Source organism: Lagopus leucura, unplaced genomic scaffold (genome assembly GCF_019238085.1).
Source record: "Lagopus leucura isolate 7727_CA_CO unplaced genomic scaffold, USGS_WTPT01 Super-Scaffold_100022, whole genome shotgun sequence".
Lineage (NCBI taxonomy): Eukaryota > Metazoa > Chordata > Aves > Galliformes > Phasianidae > Lagopus > Lagopus leucura.
In genome coordinates, this window is record NW_024962275.1 from 3,453,079 (window position 1) to 3,477,647 (window position 24,569).

The 24,569-nt window shown below is 51.4% G+C and overlaps 1 protein-coding gene across 3 annotated transcripts; it reads right to left on the reverse strand.

Moving 5' to 3' along the window:
- Positions 1–918: 918 nt before the first annotated feature.
- ADAMTSL2 (ADAMTS like 2) lies at positions 919–20,993 on the reverse strand. 3 transcript variants are annotated; one of them, XM_042878865.1, is made up of 19 exons: positions 20,871–20,993; positions 19,635–19,844; positions 18,898–19,040; positions 18,265–18,340; positions 17,788–17,890; positions 16,162–16,307; positions 15,939–16,062; positions 15,316–15,396; positions 14,262–14,437; positions 13,427–13,766; positions 12,372–12,753; positions 8,420–8,523; positions 7,082–7,208; positions 6,019–6,232; positions 4,920–5,075; positions 4,156–4,326; positions 3,910–4,086; positions 2,783–2,927; positions 919–1,656 (listed from the first exon to the last, which is right to left on the reverse strand). In XM_042878865.1, the coding sequence occupies exons 1-19, from the start codon at positions 20,874–20,876 to the stop codon at positions 1,538–1,540; spliced, it is 3,000 nt and encodes a 999-aa protein (XP_042734799.1). In that variant the 5' UTR covers positions 20,877–20,993; the 3' UTR covers positions 919–1,537. The 3 variants fall into 3 exon arrangements, with proteins under 3 accessions (XP_042734799.1, XP_042734797.1, XP_042734798.1); XM_042878863.1 differs by having other exon boundaries at positions 919–2,927; positions 13,505–13,766; positions 20,871–20,992; XM_042878864.1 differs by having other exon boundaries at positions 919–2,927; positions 19,635–19,746; positions 20,871–20,991.
- Between the last annotated feature and the right edge of the window lie 3,576 nt (positions 20,994–24,569).

A 24,569-nucleotide genomic window follows, 5' to 3' on the forward strand; every position in this document is an offset into this window, starting at 1 on the left:
CTTGGGGCCAGGCTTTGTTTTTAGAGATGCAATGAGAAGGAAGCGCTGCTGTTCCATAGCCCTCAGCATACACACGCTGTGTGCAGCCCATCTGGAGATGTTGCTTTCAGCTGTGAGGGCTTTTAATTCCCCCAGGAAACCTTGCAAAGCACAAAGTCAGCCTCTGCAATCCAGTACCTTTGATAGTTTGGGGTTTCTGTTGGGGAATTGGGGCTTGGGTTTGGCCCTGTTGAATGGCAGCACAACCACGGCTGTACAGTGCTCACATCAGTTTGTTTGAATGCATTCAGCCTTTGAGTTCTTTGCCTTTCTTGTGAACATTTTCTTGTTCCAGCTTTCCCCCATTTCCTGTTCTATTTTTTGGGGGGTTTTTCCTTCCGTTGTAGCTTGGAAACTAAGCAAGTGATTGACATTCTCTAACCTTCACCTGGCAAACGGTTGTACAGGACTTGGGGAATCATTGAAGAAGAAGAAAGCAAAAAAATAAAACTACTTTGACACAGGCTTTGCTGCTGACCTTTGTGTACCCATCTTGTGAAATACAGAGGGCAGTGGTTGCAAAAGTGCCACAGGGGTGCAGGCTTTCCTCCTTGTGAGATGCTCAGTGTATGAGAGGTACAAGGCTGGGGGGGATGCTCAGTAAGCCCTACCCATAAGGATACAGAACCATAACCACCTTCACATCTCCTTTTTTCATTCATTCCCCATCAAACCTCTTTGCATTCAGACTCCTTTAGAAGCTCGCAGTCCCTAACTCTCTACACATCACCCCAACTCCCACAGCAATAGGCCAGGAAGGACCCAACTCAGGGACTTTTTCTTACATCCAGAGCTAGGAGCTGCTGCACTCCCTGAGGAATAGGCCCAGCACACAGCACAGCAACAACCCTCCACTACACACTAGAGAATAAAGCAAGATACCACCATAAATATGACAACTTTATTAAAATATACATGGGTACAAATTAATGATTACGTGGATAAAGTTCACTGTCTGTAAACAAATATATTAAAAAAGAGCACGTCTTTTTTGTGATATAAAGTGCAGTAATGTTTCCATATTATATACAATATGTCAGCATTTGAGGGGGGGGAGGTTGTAAGGACTATGGCACTAACATTTGGTTACGAGATAAAATCCTCTGAAAAAGTATACACCTCCATATTACAAAAGAGGGCTTGGGCTTGAGTTCATTTAGCAAATGAAAATCTGCTTCCCACTGTGTTAAATGTGAGAGAGCATTGAGGAGAAAGCAGGGAGGAGGCACTCACCCCCTCTGCTAGGGAACACACCGGTACTTTCACTCCCATGGGTCCATGCCCACCCCCTATTTGCATAGGCAAAAAGAAACCAAAGGAGGAGACCTTGTGAAACCACGTGAACATCTGCTGTTGGGGGAAATCAAATATACACGATCGTATGTACAGCTCTGATAACCAATGTACAGCAGCTCTGAAAGCAAGCCGTGCCAGTGGAGCGAGGAAAGGAACATCCATCCCCAATGCTCACCAGCAGGGCTGCGGCCCCAGCCCTGCACTACGAGTGGGGGGTGCGGCAGGAGCGGCAGCAGGCTTTGCTGTAGTACCAGTGGCTGCACAGGTTCACTTTGATGGCCAAAGCACAGTTGGTTCCTGCCTGGTCCTGGCAGCTGTCGTCTGTAAGGGAGAGAAGAAGAAATGGGTACGGAAAGAATAAAACACAACGCCAGCAATGCAAGTTCACACTGATTCCCTTTGGCACCACACACTGCCCGATGTGTGGCTGTGCAAAACATCACCCCATCTGCCACCACCACGTCCCTATTACCAGGCAGAGCATCCCCTGGAAAAGCCATGTGCTTTCTCCATGAATATCATCATCCAGCCAAGCCAAGGTTCACATTCCATCACACATGGCCTGACCCAGGGATCCTCGCTCGGACCCACTCTGCAGCTCAGGCTCTTCCCTATGGAACAGGTTTGCCCAGAGATCACCAGAGCCACCGAGTGATACTGGACTGAGCTGTCCCTAAGCAGAGGGGCTGCCATGGGAGCACAGAGGAGGTCCTAAGCACACAACTCCTGCCCAAAAATACTACTTGAGGTATTTGGGGCAGATGAGCTGCTGGAGAGAAGGAAGAGAGCAAAAACCACCACAACACACATCCAGCCCCCTCCAGAGCAGTATTTTGCTTTAAGTCTGTATACAAGTTACAATTTTTGCATCGTATCCATAGGAAGCACAGCTTGCTCTGGGGGGGGGGGAAACCATCAGAGGACCCCAAATTCCCACACCACATCCCTGACCCACAGGCAAGGCAGAGCTGTCAGCAAAGGCACCCGCTGAGCCAGGAGCTGCCCCAGGCCTGCCTGCTGTCTTCCTGCTCTTCTCCCACCTCAGCCTTATTCTCAAATCCTATTAAAGAATTAGAACCGTGTGTTTGCTAAAGATCACAGGGGCTTTGAGCCAGCAGACGAGTCAGATAATGAGATAGTTACAAATCCCGCAGGACATTCAGAGACCAAAAATCATTAAAATAATGGCACAGACGAAAAACTTCTTAGACATGAGCTGGAATCACACAGAAGCACCACCCGAGCTCCCTGCAGCTCCCTTTTTTCTTAAGGTCAGAGCACGTTGCTTGTGAGCTCTCCCCTTTATTTAATGGTCATGTATAGAGACACACAGTGGTACAGCACACAGTGCCATTACTGGGGCATAGAGAGGGCAGATCCTGAGATGACCATCAAGATAGCAGTGGAAAATGAAAGCTAAAGGTGTGCTGCTGAGGAGGGGGCTCACCTGGGGGCTCGGTGGGGCAGGGCTGCAGGTCACAGGTCTGCTTGCCCACCGGCTTCACCAGGGGGTCGCAGCCACGGACGATGTCCTTTCCCTGGTAGCACTTGACGTCCCGCATCCTCACACCGATGCCGCAGGTTTTAGTGCACTAGGGAACAGAGAGTGGGGTGAGGTGAGAACCCCCCAGCACAGGGGGCTGTGCAAGAAAAAACAACAACAAAAAACACACTGGAACAGCTGGGGGTATGGGTGAGCACTGCCCCTCGCTGAGCACTGTGTCCACACACCGCACTGCTGGCCTCTCTCTGCCTCACTGCTGCCAGCAGCAGCAGACGTCTGCAGCAGCCTGACTGCTATCCATGGATGTGCTCCCATCCCTGGGGCTGCACTCCTCCCTCTTCCTGCTGCTCTCTGCAAAGAGCCACGGCTGAGCTGCGTGGCTCAGATACTGCTTATTGCCACCGGGGGGCTGTGACCCTATAGCTTATAGGGTGCAGGCACTGGGTTTGGTGTCTGTGCAATGTGTCTAGGGGGCTTCGCAGAGCAGCTCCCGGGCTGTGCTCGCTGCCTGCTGCCCTTTGGCCGCCTCTTCATGTGGGGATTACTGCAGGGTTTCTTGGGCTAATTATAGGCTGCCACGACAGTTTTCAAGACTAAACAAAATGAGCTCCAGGCGGACAAAAGGGGCTGCATTGGGGAGCTCTTGTGGGGAGCTGGGATCAGCTCTGCAGCTCCTTGCAGAACAGGGGCATCCCATGTCAGCCCAGCCTGCCCCCAGCATCACTCTCCAGCTTCCAGAGCCCCAGCTCTGCTCCCCACCTACCTGCAGGGCAACATCCATGTGCTGCTGGAAAAAGGTGGTGAAAAAGGAGGAAAAAAAAAAGAAAAAGAGGGAAAGAAAAAGCCAAAGCTAACCCCAAACAGCTCTTATTCCTGATCTGTACAATGAAGCAAGTCCTGTCTGCATTTTGTCAGAGCTGCTTTAGCAAAACAAAGGGGCCCCTCTCTGTGCTCCCTTGCAAAGCTTCAGCCAGATCCATGGGGTATTTTGCAGGTGTGCAGCCTTTGGTACAAAGCCACATGCTCAAAGAAAGCATCTTCCCAGAGCAACCCCCTGTACCCCCACCTACCTCTGACCACGGGGTGGTGTACCACTTGAAGCACGGCCGCTCGAAGCACGTCGTCTCCTCCACAGGCTTCTTGGCCACGTCGCAGTCAGTGGGGTTGTGAGTCTTGATCTTGCCATTGACAATCTCCAGGCAGAGCACAATCCTCTTCTTCACACCCCGGCCGCACGTGGTGTTGCACTGCAGGGTTCCCCACCATAAGCATCCTCCATTGCCACCGCCACACATCGCCCCATCCCCAGTCCTTACCCGCTCCCAGTCCTGTGCCAACCAGTGTGACGGGCAGTTCTTGTCCCCGCAGGGGTGGATGGCCAGAGGTTTTGTCTCCAGGTTGCACTGCGACTCTGGCACCACGCGCCCATCGCTGGTTTTGCAGTACACGTGTCGGATCATCCTGCCCTGTCCGCAGCCACCACTGCACTGAAACCACAGTGGGCACAGCAGGCGGTCACAGTGCAGTCCCAGCTGCACAGATAGGGAGCAGCATGCCTGCATTCTCCCCACCCATCTCATCCAGGGACGCTTGGGGTTGCAGTAAGAAAGCAAATGCCTGCTTTGTTTCCTCTCATTGGGAGCCAAAGCATCCCCATCGCAGCAAAACTTAGCACAGGCAGAAAGGCAAGTGACACAGACAGGGAAACATGGGGCAGTTTCAAAGAGTCTGAGTGAGGGGCTCTGGATGTCCCCCCTTTGCTGCCCTACAACTTGGGGGGAGCAGCAGCCACTCCAGCCGAGATGTGCGGAGCTTCACAGCACCGCTGCTGCCATGGAAACTGCTTATTTTTAGCCATAGGATAAAAGCTGGGTAAAAATAGCTTGGGACAGAAAGGGTCTCTGTAGCAGAAGTATGCAGAAAGGGAAAATGGGGTGAAAAGGAAAAACGGGTCATCTTATGGGTTCTGAGCATCAGTACTGCCAAGCTCAAGACCCCAGGCCCACCAAACTGCAGCGCTGCCACACGCCTAAAGCCACAACACGACCCAGGTGTGTCAGCCATCCCTTCCCAGGCTCACCGGTCCCCAATCAGACACGGTCCACTGGCGGTCGCAGGGCGGCCCTGTGCAGTTCTTCTCAGCCAGGGGTCGGGCGCTGGCATCACACAGCTTCTCCTCCTCCGAGCAGCGGATGTCCCGCGTCACCACACTGCGCTCACCGCACCGCGCAGAGCACTGTTGGGGACAGAGGGGGCACACAGGATGGGTACAGGGTGATGGGAACTGGGAGATGCTTCTGAGGGTTTTGCATTTTTAGCCTGGAACTCTCTACAAATGCATGATGAAACCACAGAGCTGAGATTTTTTTATCCTGCGGATAAATTTGGCACCGTGCAGCCCAGTGACATTATTTAGAACCGGGGTTGAGTTACTGCAGTCCCCCATGCACACGTTTGCTCTGTGCATGCTGTAAAGCAGGGAAGAGTGTCAACAGCACTCAGACGCACTGTGCTGATATGTTAATCCTCAGATCTCCAAAACGTGCTTTTTTGGGGGCTTACTTCCCAAGCCAACTTGGCACCCAGCTTCAGATGCGATCCAAATTAGATTAGTTCTGCTGCTGGCTCAGAGTGAGCGGCTCCAGGGCTGTCTCAAGCAATCTGTCCCTGACACATGCTGGAGGTGTAGAGGGGTTCTGGTAAAATAAGCAGCTCTGGTTCTCTCTGCCAGTCAAAATATTGCAAGAGCACGCGTGCAGGGAGCCTTGCTCTACTGGATTGAGAAAGTCAAAACATCCTGCAACAGCAGAAAGGAGCAACCCTCCACACATGATGGAAACGGCTCACCCAGCCTGAAGAGGGAAGGAGATGGGGAGTGATGACCAAAAATGACTTTGGAAGGCTCTGGGAGGAAAGGGTTTCATTCATTCTGCACGGGTTTCGTTCTTCTTGTAGTGTGGTGCAATGGGAGGTGAGCAAAAGGTGCTGATGGCAACCCTGTTTCCATGCCAACCCTATTCCTACTTCCCTGTGCACCAAAGGGGCAATGCACACCAGTCTCAGGGGCATATGTTATTAACCGGTGTGCATTGGTCCAAAGACAACCATCACTACCAAGGTCCAAGGTACCAAGGTTCCCCTCCAATGGCCGGGGGTCATTCCAAAGCCCCAGAGCTTACCTCTGACCACTCAGACATCTCCCATTGTGGCCCACAGGCCGGGTTCTTGCAGACTTTGCGCTCGTCGGGCCGGGTGATGTCAGCTGACTCACAGAGGTCGCTGTAGACAGAGCTGTCAAAGCCTGGAGAGATCATCTTCCAGCAGCGCACGATGCGGAACTGGTAGCCCTCACCGCAGGTACGGGAGCACTCACTCCAGCTGCTTGTCTCCCACCTGTGGGAGAGCCAGAGAAAGGATGCAGTCAGCAGGAAGCTGGAGGGGTGCAGGCAGCCCTCAGGGTGCTACAATCAGCCTCCAGGAGGTGCTCAGCGCAGCACATTTGGAAGGGCCTCCTTCGTTCCCCCCATCCTGCTGCAGGCACAGAGCAGCTCCTCTCAGTGTTCGGTCTTCATGGAATGAGACCGGCCCTACTGCTCATCTCCATGCTAGGAAATAATTGGGTTACTGCAAATGGAGAGTGAAATCCCCATAGCGTGTCCAGGATAAGAGAGCAGCACCATCCCCCTTCCCTGTGCTCTTCTTGCCTGCACTGCCACCTGATCTGGTTTTCAGCCTTAATGTGCAGAGCACAGTGAGATCTTACACCCCAAAAGGTACATACATCCCCTCTTCCCTCCCCAGCACCAGCTAGCCACACTCTGCCATCAACCAAGCTGGAAAACAAGCACTCTGCATTTTCACAGAGCTATACCCAGCCCCTGGTATCACCCCAGTCTTGCTTTGCACTGTGGATGAAGTCATCACAGAGCATGCACCAGGCTGTTCTACTTCTCTCTTTGCACTGCTCATGGTCTGACACTGTCACAGCCCTCCCCTTCAACAGACACCAACCACTGCTGCTCTCTACAACAAGCACACCTCTGCTGTACTGGGGTGTGTACAAGTCACACATTTCCACTCAAGACTGCAATCCAAATCATTCTTTTTTTGGACAAAATGCTGCATCAGAAAGGATTCCAGCACACGTTCCATCCCTGCCAACATCTCACACTTCACCCTGAGCACAAGCAAACCTCAGTCATGTTTAGGATGCTGAAGAGGGCACAGGGATGGGTCCCATACCTTGGCTGGCACTCTCTCCCAGCACAGAACTCATGGACAGGCTCAGGGCGGGTCATGGCATCACAGTACGTATCGTCCACTTCGATCCCATCATAGCGAACGCACATAGCATACGTGGACATCACTCCTAGTTTCAAAGAGAATACACATACAAAAAAACTACTATGTTTTCAGCTACATTTTCCAAAGCTTCCTCCTGAAGGAAAGCTGCAAGCCAGCCCTTCTGCCCACGTGGAGGATGCTGACCAGCAAGAGGACCACGGTGGCCACCAGAGCCAACCTAAGCAAGGACCGAGGCTGGAAGTAGGTCCAGCCATCGTGCTCAGCACCAGTAACAACAAACAACCATTGTGTTCACATAGAAAATGCTCAGGGTCTGCTGGGGTGCTTCCCACTTCCAGGCTGGTGGATGTAGGTGAGATGGAAACAGCCCCCAAACCATCCCAACCACTTCCATGTCACCTCCAGTGCTGGCACAAAGAGAGACTGACTGTAGCCTAGCCTGGGGGACAGAATGCTATCCTTGTCTTTCTGTAGCTTTCAGGAACCAACAGGCTGCTCTGGCTGCAGGTAACTGCAGATGCAGCTCCCAGAAACATGATTTGCACGAAACTGAAGAAAGACATCTACAGCTCCTGACATTGCATGGCTCCTCTGCAATATGTAATTAGGAAAAAGTAACAGGAAAAGCAAATTTTAAGTGAAACCTTCCCCTGCTAGTTGAAAACTGGGCATCCCTGGGATTGCAGTCTCCTCTTCTCCCCTTCCTTCTAATGCCAGAAGCCCCATAATGTCAGGATTATTCCTGAGACGACACTGGTGAGCAGTGTGGCACTGTAGGACAGAGCAGGCTCCTTCCCTTCACCTGGGGGTCAAAGAGGAGGGAAAGCAGTGCTCTGGAGACAAAAAGGGGGAATTTAAGGAGCAGGGCCAGGTTGGGGCAGGCATGTCACTGTTCCAGGCTCAGTGTCACAGCTGACATCAGGCACGGCAGCAGCAGGAGTGGGAAACCAAATGAAAAAAGCCAAATGCCGCTTTGTTTCCAGCCAGAGCAGAATCTTTCTAATTCTGCTCTGTCAGAAAGAAGCTAAGCTTTTCAAAACCTTCTGAGCACTCAAGAGGGGAAGGGAAAGCAGGAGCCTGGCAGCATGGATTTCAATCTGTTGCAGCTGCTCAGGTTGAAGGAGCCAAAACTCAGCACGAGCACCAGGACCCTGCAGGGCTGGTAAATGCTATGTGGGACTGAAAGATGGAGAAATCCCCTGTGCATCACCAGGTCCTTCCCATCCCTACCAGACACAGCGCGACTCACACGGCTGGGGCTGTTCTCGTAACTACCTGTGGTGCATGTAGAGCTGCAGGGTTCATGGGAGGAAAGCTTCCACCTGTACATGTCAGCAGCACTCACACCTTGGCCCTTTCTTAACAACTTCAATCTGTTTCTAGCAACAAGCACAAAAAAGAATAAAATAAAATAGTGTTTACAAGGAGAGCCGTGATATGCCACGTCAGAGAGACACATCTGCGAGCAGGTTGGGTTTGGGAGGGGATTGGCTTTGTTTGTCGGTTGGGTTTGGTTGCTCTGATTTTTGGGGTTTGTTGGTTTGAATTGTTTCATTTCGTTTCACAACATACCTGTCCTGAGCCCCAAGTAGAATCCCCAGCCCGGTTAGAGGCAGAGCTTCCACTGTCTAGAAATAGAGAGAATGGGATAAAAATACCCACAAGTAGAAACAGTTCAGAATTTCACAAAAGTTTGCATTTTCTGCTCAAATACACCTGGCCCTCGGCGTACAGCGGCTAAAGGCGCAGCATCTCCTCCCGGCGCTGCTGGGCTCGGGCTGCTCCCAGCTCCTGCCTCGGGGTCTCAGCAGCCTGACGCTTTGCTTTGGGACACGAAGGCATGCCGCTCGCCTACCTGCTGCCTCGGCCACTCTCGCTGGGTTGTTTTGGTTTGGATGCGCGATTCGCATCGCTCACGTTCACGCTACGGTCAAACGCGTAACGCCATTGGGGGGGAAGGGAGAACAGATTCAGCCTGGTGTGTGAAAAAGCAGCGTCAAACCAAGAACAACAGCTTCTCAGTGCGTCGTACATCCCGGAATGTTGTAACACGTCAGGGATACGGCACCTTCCCAACAGAAGGCTTCGGTCCTCAGACCTTTGTCCAGACCCTGGAGGTGCCTACGCTGATTGGAACAGGGGACAAGGCTGTATCCTGACATCCAGCTGTCTCTGGCCTGGCAAGATACGCAGCTTTATGATTTCTAGGCAGCAGAAGCTCTGGGATTGCCTTATTTAGTTGTTCGTAAGTTCATGTCCAGCCTATCCAATCCACTCTGACACTGAGAATCCAAACGTTCCCTTCCAGACCCACCCTCCTTCCAGCCATCCTCCAGGAGGATTGCGCACAGTTCTCCTTCCCCCTGGTCATTTTGCCTCTCATTTTGGCACAACAGTCATTTCCTGCATACAAAAGGGAACTGAAACAAACGTGGCTATTTTCGCCCCCCCCTCCTCCCCACAAAATAACCAGCTTGACTTGCTATACATAGTGCTTCATCTTGTCAAGCAGCTCTGCCACCGCCAGCCCTGACACAGCCACCAGGACAGCGTTCAGAAGAGCCATGGGAACAGACATCTGGGTTTTATGTTGCAGTTTGCCTGGAAAAGGGGCTGGGACCTCACACCACTGCTCTAAGGCACCAACGCCAGCATCGTGTTGCCCTGGGATTAAAGCATCCCTGCCCAGCTTCACAAGGGGAAAAATAAAATAAGCATCTCAGGGCAGAAAGTCCATCAGCACTGCCCCTTTCGGTTGATCCTAAAGGGCTTCTACATGTAATGAGGTCACAGGGATAAGTTCTTTCTGGATAAGCCAGATATTTGGTCACAGGTCAGTGCTCAGCTCTCATCATTTCCAGAAAGACAGAACATGTTTTTGCTCTCTAAATGCCAACAGCAGCACATCATCCTATAAACAACATGGCTGGGTTTTTCCTATTTATTAAAAGCATTGTGACTTTACTTCTGCTTTTCATGCAGGACCAGCACCAGGCCATTAGTGCCAGGTGCAGGTCAGCCCTTGCTGCTGCTTTCTAGTGAAACTCTTTTATGGGGCAGCAGAAACAAACACCCCTTTTGGCAGCAGCTGGGGCTCTGGCTGCCTGTCCTCCCATAGCCAGCCTGTAGCAGGAGGAGAAATCCTAATAAGTGCAGCTGAAGAGGAGATAACTCCTGGAGGATGGCTCCTGGAGCACAACAAGCCCCTGCTGGAGGAACAGGTCTGACCCCTGTGCTTCTCCTTGCACACCTTGCTCCAGCACCCTGCCCATGGCTGGTGGGATGGAGAGCAAGACCCCCCACTCTACTTCCACATTTTGTTTCCATACACACGCTCCACAGGGCAGCACAAGTTGCTAAGGGACTTTCTGGATGGCTGGAGGGTGAGGCCCTGTGAAATAAAGCACTTTTTTTTTTTTTTTTTGGATGATGCTCCCAAATTCAGAAATCTAACAGCTTTTTCAGCTGTTATCATTTAAATCTGAAAAATTCGTTTCATTCCAGAGAGCAGTGGGAAGAGGTAACACTGCAGAGCAGAGCCAAGGGAGGAATGGGAAGAAAAAGCACAATGCTTGGTACTTCCACTGAGCGGCCTTAAATCCCTGAGCTGTGCCTCTGCACCTTTGATAGAGATGGTTGAGGATAATGGGGAGAAAGTTGTTGGTTTGCTTTGTTTAGCACAGGTAAGGGCACTCAAGGCACTGACAGTCTATTGGGGGCCATCCTGCAACAGTCACGTTGCTCTGAGTCTCAAAGTACGCGCAGTTCCTCCTGGGGAGGCTGGAAAGCATCAGCCACATTTAACAGCTCCTGGAACAGAGGCATAGGTTACAGGGTGCTGCCCAAAGCCACCCAGGGAGGGTGCAGGGAGCAGGGCAGGCTCCTGCTGGCCCCGGAGAGCAGCACTGCAGGGAGCTGAGGCGCTGCCCTTGCTTGTCAGAGTGCTAACAGAGTGCTTGCTTTGGCAGCAGAGGCAGGGTTTCCAAGCCAAGCCACAAGAAGAGATGATAGACAAGCCCGTGGCAATGTGTAAGTGTTCTTATCATTAAGAAGTCTGTTGATATGTTTGGCTGCATGGACATTTTCTTTAGCATAAGCTAACATAAGTTCTAGATAAATACAGCTAACTATAACCAGAGAGCATTTGTGCAGTGCTTTTCATCTCCTGAAGTTCAGCATCCCAACCCATGTTTTAGCAGTGGGAATTGGGCAACAGAGCTGAAGTAGCACAGAAAGGAGCTGTGCACTCAACCAAGACAGGAGGGACCCAAACCCATGGCTGTGCCTGTGAGACCTGGATAGCCCCCAGGGCCTTGTTTCAGCCCAAGCTCTCTAGGGAATGCTCTCATCTGTGGCTTCATGCAAGGAGTGCTAATTGCTGCTCTGCCTTGTGCTGGGAACATGCTGCTGAGAGCCCTGGGGCACCTCAAGGTGTCCTCATGTCCATGCTGAGGAAATACTGTCCTTAGACTTTCACACAGCCTTGTCCAAGTGAATTATGCTGCTAGAGACAGATTACACTTCTTTAAGCTTCCCCATTGCACTTCCGTAATGCTACCACTCAAAGCCAGACAAAGGAATCCTGAAGTGCCAGTTCTATTATCAACCACTTTAAGCTGCCAACTGAGTGCTTTTGATGTTCTTATCAGAGCAGTGATTAATTGCACTGTTTCTTCCTCCATTAAGGCAACAAACCCAGGCTATTTCTGTAGGCCCTGCACAAAAGCTCTTGTTCTGCTGTGCCTCTCCAGCAGCAGAGAAGCAGCAGGATCAGCCCAGGGGAGGAGGACCATGGGTGGCAGTCAATGGGGCGCATAGAAAGGGCCCAGGATCAACTTCTGCTGCATCAGAATTAGGAGGAAGGTGCCCAGGGAAATCAAGAGTGGGACATCAAGAGAAAAGTTTTGTTTGCTTTTATATACTCTGATGATGTGCTACAACAGAGCAGTGGGCAAGCTGACAGCCATCACTGTGGCCTCACCAACAGCCCCACTGAGGAGAGCAAATTTTCCTCTTGCTCAGAGGTTCTCTCAGCTTTCTATTCAAACCCTCGGCCCTTCCTTTCAAGTCAGTCCCTAATGGGAAGCTTTTGTGACATCCTACTCCCACTTACCTTCTGGCTTCCAAAGAAGATACAAATTATGCAATGGGTCTGCATTGCGTACAGTGCTATTACGAGTCGAGAACAACAATAAATAGGATTGACTACAAAAGATACGTCTCCTACCTTGCTTTGTGGGTTCTGTTCCCTTGAGAGCTGGTCATGGTGACAGTGGCATTTGAAAACGGTGTCTCTGCAGATGAATTGATGGCTTTGCCATTGCTGAGCTCCATGTATGTGCCATTGATGGTATAGGTCACAATGCCATCAGTGTCCTCGTAGTCAACGTAGAGGCTGTCGATGTGGGACCCCACAGAGTTGATTGGGTCTCCCTGGGCAAAGATGCTGTTCATGGTCATGTTGAGTACCAACTCCTTTGAGTCAGAGGCCTTGTCCAGCAGTTTGTCTGTGATGGCATTCTCCGAAAGGAATTCCCTGGAGGTGAACCTGGGGTCAAAGTCTCTGTCGTCATGGTCTGTCTGGTAAGTAGACCTGGTTACGTTTGAATCTAGATTGGAGCCAACAGGGGAAACAACAGTGACGACCACAAAATGCATTTGGGCAGGGAGGTGAAAGCAGCCCCGAGCAGCAGAGATACACCAGAGCCTGAGCAGCCATGTCAGGGGCAAGTGGAAGAAGTAGGGGCCTTGGGGTAGGAACCCTTGGAGTTGTGCCCACTTGGAAAGAGTCCACAGCTCCCTGTGGGCCTCATCTTGCAGTTGTGTGGCCCAAGGAGGAGAGCCCAGCACACAGCAGTAGGGTCCCAAGCAATAGCAGAAGTAAGAATGGTGCCCAATAGTCCCAAGCCCACAAGCCATGCAGGGGAGGCCCCCAAGGGAGCTTGATAATGGGATGCCCAAGGGACTTGGGAGGAGAGGAGCTTGTTGGCACTGTGGAAAAGTGAGAAAGGAGGCTGTGATGGGGAGATTGGCACACCTACAGCTCCCTCCCTTCAGCATTAGGCAAAGCATCATGGGGCATCAGTGGGAGAGCTTACCCACGGCATCCCCCACCCACCAGAAACCAGAACTTGAAGGGCAAAGAGGATTTATGAGCAGAGATGTTTTAAAGAACTTTCCAAAGTTTCCAAACAAACCAGTAGGATCACTAGAGTTAGAAACACAGCGTTTCTCCACAAGAGCTGTGAAAGCAGAACAGTGAGGCCCAAGTCTCCTCCTTACCTTTGGGTTGTTTGCCCTTCAGTTTTGGCTCACAGTCAATTGTTTCTGCTCTTTCATAGACCTCATTGGTTTCCTGACCTTTGCTCAAGTTTAAATCTTCCTCCGTGTCCTGTCTTCCAAACACCTGGTTCTCCAAGTCTATCCTTTCCCTGGAGATTTTCCCAAAATAGGTTGCGTTGTGTTGGATAAAGCCCAATGGCACATCTCCATCAAACTCCCTGCTTTCTTCGCTATCTGACTCAGAAAAGGTGTAGTAGATGGGCTGGAGATTTGAGTGTGGTTTCCTCAAGAGAGTGTATTCAAACGTGATGGATGGATTTTTGCCATTTTGATTCCAGACCTAGCAAACGTGACATTATTAATGGATGCAATGAATATATGGCATGCAAAGTTTGTGATTCATCTTGGACTTGACAGTTGGTGAGTATCTACCTCACTGTTTCCAATCTGCTTTCCATCACATTGCCAGCTTCACACAATTGAAGCCCAACAGAGTTTTCCAAGGGTTAGTATGAAACATGCAAATTCACAAGCAGCTCTCACCCAGCAGCTGAGCAACTGCTGAGGCTTGGGAGAGCTGTCTTCATGTGCACAAACCTCCTTTTTGAGGCATTACAGGGAAGTGAGGAGCAGGTGATTAGGTAACCACCCCTTCCCTTATAGGCAAGCCCAGGGACACAGGGAAGATGGCAGCGGGGGGGGGGGGGGGCGGGGGGGGTACTAGTTGGTTGCCCAGAAGCAAATGTCTGGTTTTAGATGGTTTGCCCCTTCTTCCGCCCAACACAGCTTCTCCCTCACCACCCCAGTCTCACATACTTGAAAAGACAAAGCTCACCATGATGTTCAATCCTTGGTTTGTTGGTCCTTGTGCAACAATATACTCTATGCCAGTCTCATAGACGTCCATGGGCCGGCGGTACTTGAACACCGTGCCTGCAATGTTGAAGTTCTTTGGGCTGTCAACTTTGTAATTCCCGTTGAAGAAATAGTACCCAGCTTCATCAGCCACAGCTTAAGACAAGAAAAACAAAACAACATCAGTTCCAAAGGCGAGATGTAACATTGCCATTTGTCTGCTCAGACTGTAAAGTTATCGGAGTGTCACAATAATGAGACGTGTTTTCTCCTACACTTTAATGCATTTGTCAGATGTTGTCTTCCCAACATGGATCCTGCAGGTAAACACCCAGAACCCTGGGCTATGTTTTCCTCTACACTGCAAGCTCCCAGGCACGTCAGCTAACAGCACCAGCACAGCACAAACACAAAACAAGAACAGCTCTGCAGACAACAAGCAGACTGCCAGAGGCTACAGGTGAAGATGCCTCTTCAGGAGCCCTGAGCTGACCACATCTCACCCAACTGTCCCAAGACTCATCCAGAGCTATCCAGAACCTGTCCTTCATAAACCCTTTTTGCTCAAACCTTCCTGTGCATGGCCACGAGCCTCTGAGGCAACACCAGAGCATGACAGCAAACATGTGCCTCCATTGGGCAAGCCCAGGTTCTCAAACAACCCTACAGAACAGCTCTGCCTTCTCCAACTCTGAGATCAGCCTATGAGCCATCCCCATGGTGCTGCTGTCAGGTGGCCAAGCTAGGAGGGCATCACAGGAGAGGTGAGATCAATTGATTATCATCTAGCACCAGCCTATTCAAACTGCGCTGCAGCAGCAATGATAGCAACCAACAATTCTGCATTAAAGCAACCAGAATGCAGAAATACACAGCCCAGGTGCTCAGGCTGAAGTGAGGAGAAATGCACGGCTGTGATTTACACCAATGGATCTGGCTCGAGTCTGCAGTAAAGCTACATTCATACAGACACTGAAAAAAAATATTAGCCAGCACACATGCATTCTAGGGAAGTACCAAGAGGTTATACACACCCAGAACATCTGCAGATTTTTTCCGTTCCACTATCTGGATATCCCTTGCTCCAGCAGGAATGTGCGTTACCAGGGAATAGCCTATGGGAAACTACAGATTAATGGAAGGAGAACTTTGTAACGAGTCATCTGAACACAGTGCTCAGCAGACAACGCTGTGATTCATGAGCAAGTGGGACAAATCCTGCTAGCAGCACTGCAGCTCACTCTGTCTCAAACCGATCCCCAGAGAGCGCTACTCATGCCTGAATTAGGTCACTGTATTTGGGACCAGTAGGTTCTGTTGCTTTACACTAATTTTGGAAATCCTGGCCTTTCAAAACATCCTCGCTTCCTGTTATTACAGTGCATTTATTGCTAGCTTTAGCGGGTCATGGGTAAGCAAACAAACCTCTTGCATAACTGTGCTGCTCCATTCAGAGAGCTCAGATTCCTGAGAAGGGTCATGGAAAGGGACTGTTTTTGCAGAAGGGTTTCCCTGCCCAAATCTGCAAGTGCATCAGCATAGAGAACACATGGGAAAAGGTGATGGAGGACACTCAGTGGGAGCCTGAAGCAGTTTACTGAAGAAATAAACGCAGCTAAAAAACACAAATAAAGCAAAGGGACCCTTGGAGCCTTACCCAGATGAGCGTTTCCTTTCCTGTAACTCCCCGTCACATGAGTGCAGCTGCTCCCATCTCCTTGGCAAACTCCACATTTATCCAAGGTGTGGGTGGAAAAGAGAATGCCATCGCAGCCAATTGGCTAGAAAAGGCACAGAGTACTGTGGGTCAGGCAAATATTGCACCCCTTGTACCACTCTGAATGCTACTAACAATATTTTTGCTATAAATGTTTAACAACCTCACATTTTCCAGACACGCAAACCCCTCGGAAATCAGTGTATTTGCAGGATGTTCCATCCCGAGCCTGAACCATTAATTGTCTCTGACCATCCACAGTGGTGCAATGGAGGTCACAGGGCTTGCTAGAAATGTGAACATAGTCATCTAAGGGGAAAGGATATAGAGACACATTCAAAACAGCAGAAACACAATAACTTTCATCCTACCAATGTCAATGAATCTCTGCCAAGCTAAACAACAGCAACACAAATTGCACAGCAGCCAGCGCTGCAGGAGCCACAACCTCTTGTGCCTGCAGGTTGGACAGGAGATTGTGCTTCTGGCAGCCTGCTGCTGCAAGACTTTGCACAGCTCCAGTGCTGGAAAGAGATGCACCTGCTGTTGGCAAAGGTACCACAGCCACTGTGCTGTGCAAAGGCATGCAGCCACATTATACATATATTACACACATGCACATTCATATATCAGTATTTAATACATACATTAGTTGTTATAAATTGACATACAAGACTGTTCAAAACCACATCAGCTTATAACTCAAGATCTCTCCCACTGACATTCCCCCAAGTTGGGCTCAGTTTGCCCCTTGCTTTCTGCAGATGCTTTATAATACCCACAGGAAGCAAGAGACAAATCCACGCGTGCAGCAGAGCCCTGTGCCAAGCGTTGCACTCCACAAGGAGGGAGCATTGATATACCCACTGGCCCAAGGCAGCATCAATGGCAAAACATTATCCTGCCAATCCCCCAGGAGACACATGAGCGCCTGCTAAAAAACAAAACAGTTCACTGTCACTATTCTGGTGAATCAGCAACTTGAAGGGTGAATACATTCACAGAAATTGTCCCCCTCCTATGGCAAGGTGACAAGGCTGAGCAGAGCTAACCACGTCCCAGCACACAGCCCTGCCATGGGGATGCAGGCAGGGGCTGGTGGCACTCAGAAGGAGGCAACAAGGAACATCATGAAGCATAACTGTTGGTTGGTAACTGGAGACACCCAAGCAAGAAAATTCTGCTAAATCCTCTATTTTCAGACACCTAAGTTCCCAAGGGGAATCCCAGTATCCCCTGGAATTGGCTGGGATTTTCTTAAAGCTTGGTTTCAGTGGGAGTTAGGTGCCTAAAAATATGCTTACAGTACATACATATCCTAGCCTGATTCCTCAATTATCCCTGCCGTTCTGTGTCACTCACCCTACATGACCGAACTGATTCCATCTCAGTGACATTTGGCAGAGCCCACACATTGTGTGGGAGTGAGCAAATGTCACAGGAATGCACTGCAGCCAGCAGCAGCCCCAGCTCACCACACGCTGAACGAGGTGGATGCTCCCTGCCAGCACAGAGCATCACCCCACGTCCTCATCCTCCAGTCTGCCTTCCTTGGGAGCTGTGACCAAAACAAGCTGGAGGATACTGTCACAAATATGTTTTGCTATTTTATTTTTTAGGTAACCCTGCAGCTGGAAAACCCTCCTTTGAACCTGGGAGGATTGTGTCCCTGAAAAAAAAAAAATCACTTTAAAACAGCAGAGGAGGGGCCTTCCTGCACTCCATAGCATCATAACTATCAAAATATTTTGGCTAAGCATTATGAAACACACAAAGAATGTCTTGTTACCAGGGTATAAAGGTTTCCATTGATACGTTCTTCCATTATACACATGGGAGTTAAAGGATGAACACTGCTCCTCTCGAAAGCTCCTTCCGTTTGCAGGGCACTCCTAGAATGGGATGCATTAACATCCTGATGAAAATCAAATGTGGGAGAGGCTCCTGGCACACAGCACCCCCTGCAAGGAGCACTTCTTCCATCACCAGCCCCATCCAGAGCCACATCCTCCTCCTCCCACTGTGGGGACAGCCAGGGAAACCCCAAGGCAGATGGCACAAGGACCACACTGGGTTTTATGGCCCCCAACAGCAGGGATAGCAGCCAGAAAAGGGAACTCCAGCTGCTAGAGGGGCAATATGGGGACTGCTACAGGATGAGCAGCACCTCCACTCCAAGGGACTCAGGAATGCCATCACGGGAAGCAAGCATGACTTCTCAGTTTTTCCACCAAATGTCCCTAGCAAGAAAAAAGGATATCCTTACTTGTACTTTGCAGAGCTGATATCTTTTGGATGTTCCAGTGCAAGTTTTATTAGCCAGCCCGCTCACTGACTTTCGTCTGAATAAAGAAATAATGGTTAAAAGGGATCAGAAATACTTTTCTCTGAAGGAGCCGTTGTTCCCTGCTGCTTCAAGACCTGTGTCCACGTAGCAAAGCCACGCCTGAAGGAGAAACCTTGGGGCCAGCACAGTGCATCTCAGCTCCCAGGTAACAGTGACAGGGCAAGAGGGGATGGCCCCACAGTGCCAGGGGAGGTTCAGGATGGATACCAGGAAAAACTGCTTCTCAGAAAGAGCAGTGATGCAATGGCATAGCTGCCCAAGGAAGGGTGGACTCACCATCCCTGAAGGTGCTCCAGAACCGTGGAGATGAGGCACTGAGGGACACAGCCAGTGGGCATGGGGGAATCTTAGTGGTCCTTCCCAATCTTAATGGGAATTCTTTCCCTAATGGGGAGGATGCAGCCCCTCACAACACCATGCTCCACCCACACTCACCTTCTGCTCACATAGGGTTTGCCAGCTGACCCCTCTCTACTTGCACTCACTCACTGAGCAATGACCTGGACCAGACCCACTCCCAGTGTGCACACTGGGGTCTTCCCACCCTCATACCTCTGCCGCAGGCAGTGCCTCTCCTGGGACTTCACACCTCCACCACAGCTCCTCGTGCACGCCGTCCACTTGGTCCACTCACCCCACCAGTACGCAGTGACATCTGCACCCTCCTCCAGGCTGTTGGAGGTCTGAGGCAGGTCCTGCAAGCACCGGGGGGGGGGGGTTGGGAGAGAAGCAGCATTCAGCACTCATTGCAGAGCCCATCCAGCCCCTGCTGTGACATCCCAGGGCATTTTTTTCCCATCTGAGGTCAAGTCTGGGATTCCCATTCTTGCAAGAAATTCTGCTTTCTCAATTGTGTTTTCATTACAAATTGGAATGAAACTGCAATATTTGGGATTCCTCAGGAAAGGAAACGTTCATTGTTTAGCCCAGTTGGCAAAACCAAGCTCCCATACAACCCACAAGTTCTGGCTCTTGCTCCACCACAAACCCAGAGAGTTGATGAGCCGGCGGCAGCTGAGAGCTGAAGCAAAGGCCTGCAGAGCCACCCCACAGAGGCCCAGCACACCCACAGCAGGGTGCATGAGTCCAGGTTTGGACAGGTCAAAGACCACCAGATTTGTCACTTCAGGAGGATCCCACATCTCCCCCACTGTTGCAACCCACACCTTGCGGACAACGAGCTGCTCCAGTAGCAGCATCACCACCACCCACAGGTACCACAAAGGCTCCCATCCCTTCCCCAACCCCAGGACATTCACCAGAGACCACCCCAATAAGGTGACACTTACCTGAGCTATCACAAAGGCCATGTTGCCAACGACGAGAAGGGCCAGGGCAGCCCTCAGCCAGGACCATACACTGACAGAGACCCTGCTCCACCTCCACCTGAGCATCTTCATCCTACGGAGCAACCACGCCGTGCTGAGCAAGACCCCATGCAGCCCTATGGGAGGACCCCCACCACCAGTGACTGCAAGGGCTTGATCCAGGGGTGGTACCTGATTAAAGGAAACATCAACATGGCACAGGTTCCCATCCCCATCTCTGCTGCTATCCGCCAACCCACACTTCTGCACTGGTTCCCAGTGGCTGCACCAGATGTCACCAGTGGGCCTGGCTTTTAGAAGATTTGTATACTTCAATCTCACCAAGCATTTGATACAATTAACAGTGATTATTTTTCCTTTTCATTTATTCTACTCTAATTCCCAGCAATTTCTTGAAGCCTGCTCTTATAGAGAAGAAACCACATGCAACTGAAGTGCAGGAACACAGCATCCCAACTGTCAGCCTTCCACCCCTTTCTCCATTTGCCTCATGAAAGAGAATAACCCAGAATGGCATTTTCTTAATTAAAACCCAGCTTAAAGCCACAACATATTTCACAGTGAGAGCCAGAAACAGGCAGGCTTCAGGAAGTCATGCTTCCAAGCAATCACAGCAGCTCACATCTGCAAGAAAAAGCAGTGTAGAGAGGAACTTATGCTAACATCCCTTGAAGGGCAACTAGGCAATGCCTCTGGGAAATGGGGAGGTGGGAGAGAGGCTGCAGAGCAGCAGCACAGAGGTTTCTCTGCTCCTTCTGCTTCCTGCAATGGCTCTCGTGCAGCTGTGGAAGCACAGACGTGCTGGCAGTGCCTGCACAGCTGTGGGATCTGCCTCGCACAGATCCCCATCGGGGCTCCCGGTTCCCAGCTCAGCTCCACTCTCGCCCCACGCATTGCTTCAGGGCACAGACGCGTTCCAAATCGCGGATCCATTGATTAATCGAAGCGCAGAGCTCTTGGCCGGGGATGCCGGGGACAGGTGGCTGAGCCTTGCCTTACACTTGGTTTTCATTAAGACTTCCAGACACTTCTGATTCCAAGCCAATAAAAGAGCTTGCTCAGAGTTTATCCTAGATCCAGCGAAAGAGCTTCACGCTTAAATAAAAGAAGGGGAAAATAAAGGAAAGGGGAAGGAGGGGGGGCAGGGAAGACACCAGCAAGCACTTCGGAACCGGGAGAGGAGGAAAACATACAGACCTGCATACAGACCCGCCCGCCACGGGGGGATACGGTCGGAGGAGCGCCGTCCGCACGGGGACAGCGGGGACCCCTCGGGCCGAGCGGTGCAGCGGAGGCGGTATCGGTATCGATATCGGTACCGGGCGGCGCGGAGCAGCGGAGCAGCAGCAGCAGCAGCAGCAGAAGCCGCCGCTCCTCCCGACTTCAAAGCTCTGCCGGGCGCCGGGCTCGCAGCAGCAGAAGCCGCAGTGGCTCCCCCCAGCCCGAGCCGACCGCTCTTATAGCGAGGGGGGAAGCGGGGCGGGGGGGAGCGGGCGGAATTCACACCTCTCGGCCCGGGATGCCCCCACCCCGGTTAACCCCTCGCCTCCCCCGGCGCCGGCCCGCGGCCGCCAGCCGGTTTCCTGGTTTCCTGCGGGGAGGCCGGGCGGGGAGGGGGGGGGGGGGGAAGCGGCACGCATGCGTCCCCACCTCGGTTTTTTTTTTCACCCCCCCCCCCCACAGGCAGGGTTGTGGATGGGCTTCTCGGCTGGAGCGGGGCTTTCTTTTGCAAAAAGAGAATAAAATTGCCCTAAGCTGCGTTTTCCGTGCGGTTTGTTGGAAATCAGCGTCGTTTGCTCTGCTTGTGCCACGCTAAAGAAAGGCGGTGGGAATAAGGTGGGCTCGATGCACTGCGGGGACCACGGCTCCCCCCAACCTCCCACCCCATCCCCGGCTCGGTGACAGCCGTGCACGTGGCAGAGAGAAGCCAGAGGAGCACAGCAGCACGTGGGTACTTGATGTATGGAACCACGACACACGGTTCCCTGGGCTCGGTGTAGCCGATGACACAGCTGACAGTGACGTGTGGCTGTGTGCACGTTCCCTGCAGGCACAGTGGGGACATCTCATTGTGGAACCCACCTGAAGGATCTCCTGCTCCCAACTCCAAGGGGTGCTTCATCACCAAGTGCCATCCACGTGTCACCCAGCAGCTGTGCGGTGCAGAATCCCCAGGGGCAGCCACACCTCTTGTCCTTGTAAATTTGGACCCGGGGATGGCAGTGAAGAGCCGAGGAATCTGTCCCAAAAAAATTTACATGGGAAATGAAGTCTCCTTTTTCTGTTTGGCTTAACGTCTGCCAGCCTGCTTTAATTCATCCAGCCAGGTTGATTTGCAACTTTTAGTTTTCCATCGGTTGGCTGTGACCAGGACACTGGGAAAATTTAGCACTTGAGTTCACCCAGCTTCTGCGTTTCAAAATATCCCAGCTCGAGACACACAGGAGGAAACCCTTTCCGTTTCGGAACAACCAGGAGGGAAAAGTCTGAACATGAGAGATTTTAACAGCATCAAAATATTTCACATTGAAAACGCCAGCTCAGCTCAGCCCAGCTCTGTGCGAGCTGCTGTGTGCCCAGGGTTTGTCCAGAGCCACTCTGTGGGTGGGACCCCAACCCGGTGGGACCCCAACCCTGCATGACCCCATCCCACTGCAGTGACAAGCAGAGCTGGGGAGCATTAGGGTGAGGGACAGCTGTCCCCATGCAGGCACTGGAGGTGCCAGCAGCAGGCGAGACGCGCTCGGTCTCCGTGCTTCACCAAAAGTCCACCAAAGCCAAAGGACTTTACTTTTTTTTCTTTTCTTTTTTTTTTCTTTCTTTACGAAACAGTTGAGATGACTCAGCGGTTTCTGACGCAATCCCCGTTTCATCGGAAAATTCCTAACCAGCTCCTAGTGGCAACTGATCGCTCCCATAAATCACGCCGTGTTATCCCTGGCCGCAGCAGAGCGGCTTACGCAGCCCCGGCCCCTCTGCGTGAAATCAGCAGGAGCGATGCCATCGCGTCACCGGGAGCAACACCAGCCCTGAAAGCAAAACGCGGCACAGAACAGATCCAAAGCACCACCCCAAAGCCGGGGGACGCGGTGCTGCTGCCGAGGCTGCCGGCAGGTCCGGCATTAATCATCGACGGCCGGGCTCAGACGACAGGGTTTTTTATCTCCTGGTTTTTGGCGTGAGCGTTAGAAATGATTTGCAGATGTTATTGACTGCTTTTTGGGGCTGGAGTAAATTGAGACAAGATGCACCTGCGTGGAGGGTGAAAAGCACTCTCAACCTGGGGATGGGCGCAGTGTGCTTGCAGAGGACGTTCCCAGAAAAGTCCAGGACTGAGCCATGGGAAGATGGAGCACCAGCCCCATGTGCAGCACAGTGCATGAGGGGCAAATCTCAGCAGGGGTGGGGCTCAAATGGTGCAGATGGCCAAATGTGCAGGAAAAGCTCCAGCTAACCCTATCCCGAACCTTAAACCTAACCCTAACCCGAACCCTGTGCTTCACTTTCCCTGAGGCCAGCTTTTCCATCCCAAATCCGTGCCTTGCACAACTCACACTACAAATAAATGGAGCAACAGAAGCTCCAGAATGTTCTCCTGCTGGAGTGGTGACCCTGGAGCAAGGAGCGTGGAACAGGACCTGCTTCTGGTAGACTGAGTCACATCTTGGCCACAGGATGCCTCGTGCACCACTTTTCAGGCAAAATTGTCCCTTTTCTGGCCCCAGTGCCACGTGGTGTGCTGCAGCATTGCTGTTCCCAGCCCCATTAAAACATCCAGGAGAGCCAGGCTGGAAGAGCATGGTATGGCGTGTGCTGGTCCAGAGCCCCGTCAGCTTTGGATTCACTCAAGGGTGAGACATCTCCCAGACTTTCTTCTTTTCTGACCCTCTCATTGAATAATTCTGCACAGCTACATGCAGTAAATACAGCTGTTAAGGCAGTCACAGAGTGGGGTGAGAGCTCCGCACAGCCAGGACTTTGCCAGGGGGATCAAAATGTGACAAAGCTCCAACAAATGCCCTGGCAGACAGCCCTAGCTTCTTCTCCAGAGCTGTGGCTATGGCCTACCACTGTGCAACTGAACCAAAAGGAGACCAAGAGTTGTCCTTTGGAGACACTCCCGGTCCCTTGCAGAGTGACCCTACGGCACAGTGTTAGGCAAGGCACTTTAAGCTCTGCATGCCTGCATGAAATGTGGACAACAGTGATTTATGTCGTGTTAGCATGAGGGTTTCATCCGTGGATATTTGCAATATGTTGAGTCAAACCAACAAGCCACCAAGCTGCTCTCGCCATCAGATTCCTATTAAAAATGCCTCTGGGAAGTCTGAAAGCCACAAGTGACCGCAGTGTTCCCAGGTATGGTCGTAGCCATAGGGTTTTAATGCCTTTAAAACCACTTTTTTTTTCTTTTGCTTTAATTCTATCTGTCCCCAGAGGACGTATGTTCCTGCAGGAACCTGGAGGAGCCTTCAGACCCATCACACTTGGTTGGAAATTTCAGCTATGCGAAGATTAAAAGGCAAAATTACAAAGCTTTTTCTTTTAGTGGAATGTGCCTTGCATGGAGGTTGTGTGGTATTGTGTTGAGGAACACAAGCTTGCAGCACTGCCAACCACAGGCATTCAAAAGTCATGAGTCAGACTCCCCCAAATCCTAAGATTGGTTTCATTCCCTTCTGGCTTCTGAGCTTTTAAACATCACAGATTCAAACGTTTCTCTTCAGAAAATGAGATTTTTGGCCAAGGGGGTCTGGAGCTGAGACCTTCCCATTGCCACTGTGCTCCAGCAGCTGCGAGTGCAACAAAACCCTTATGCCCCATGAAACCAGCAATAAACACCACTGCAAGACCCCCACCTATTTCCACCTTTGGCATCCAAGCAGCCCACCCTGA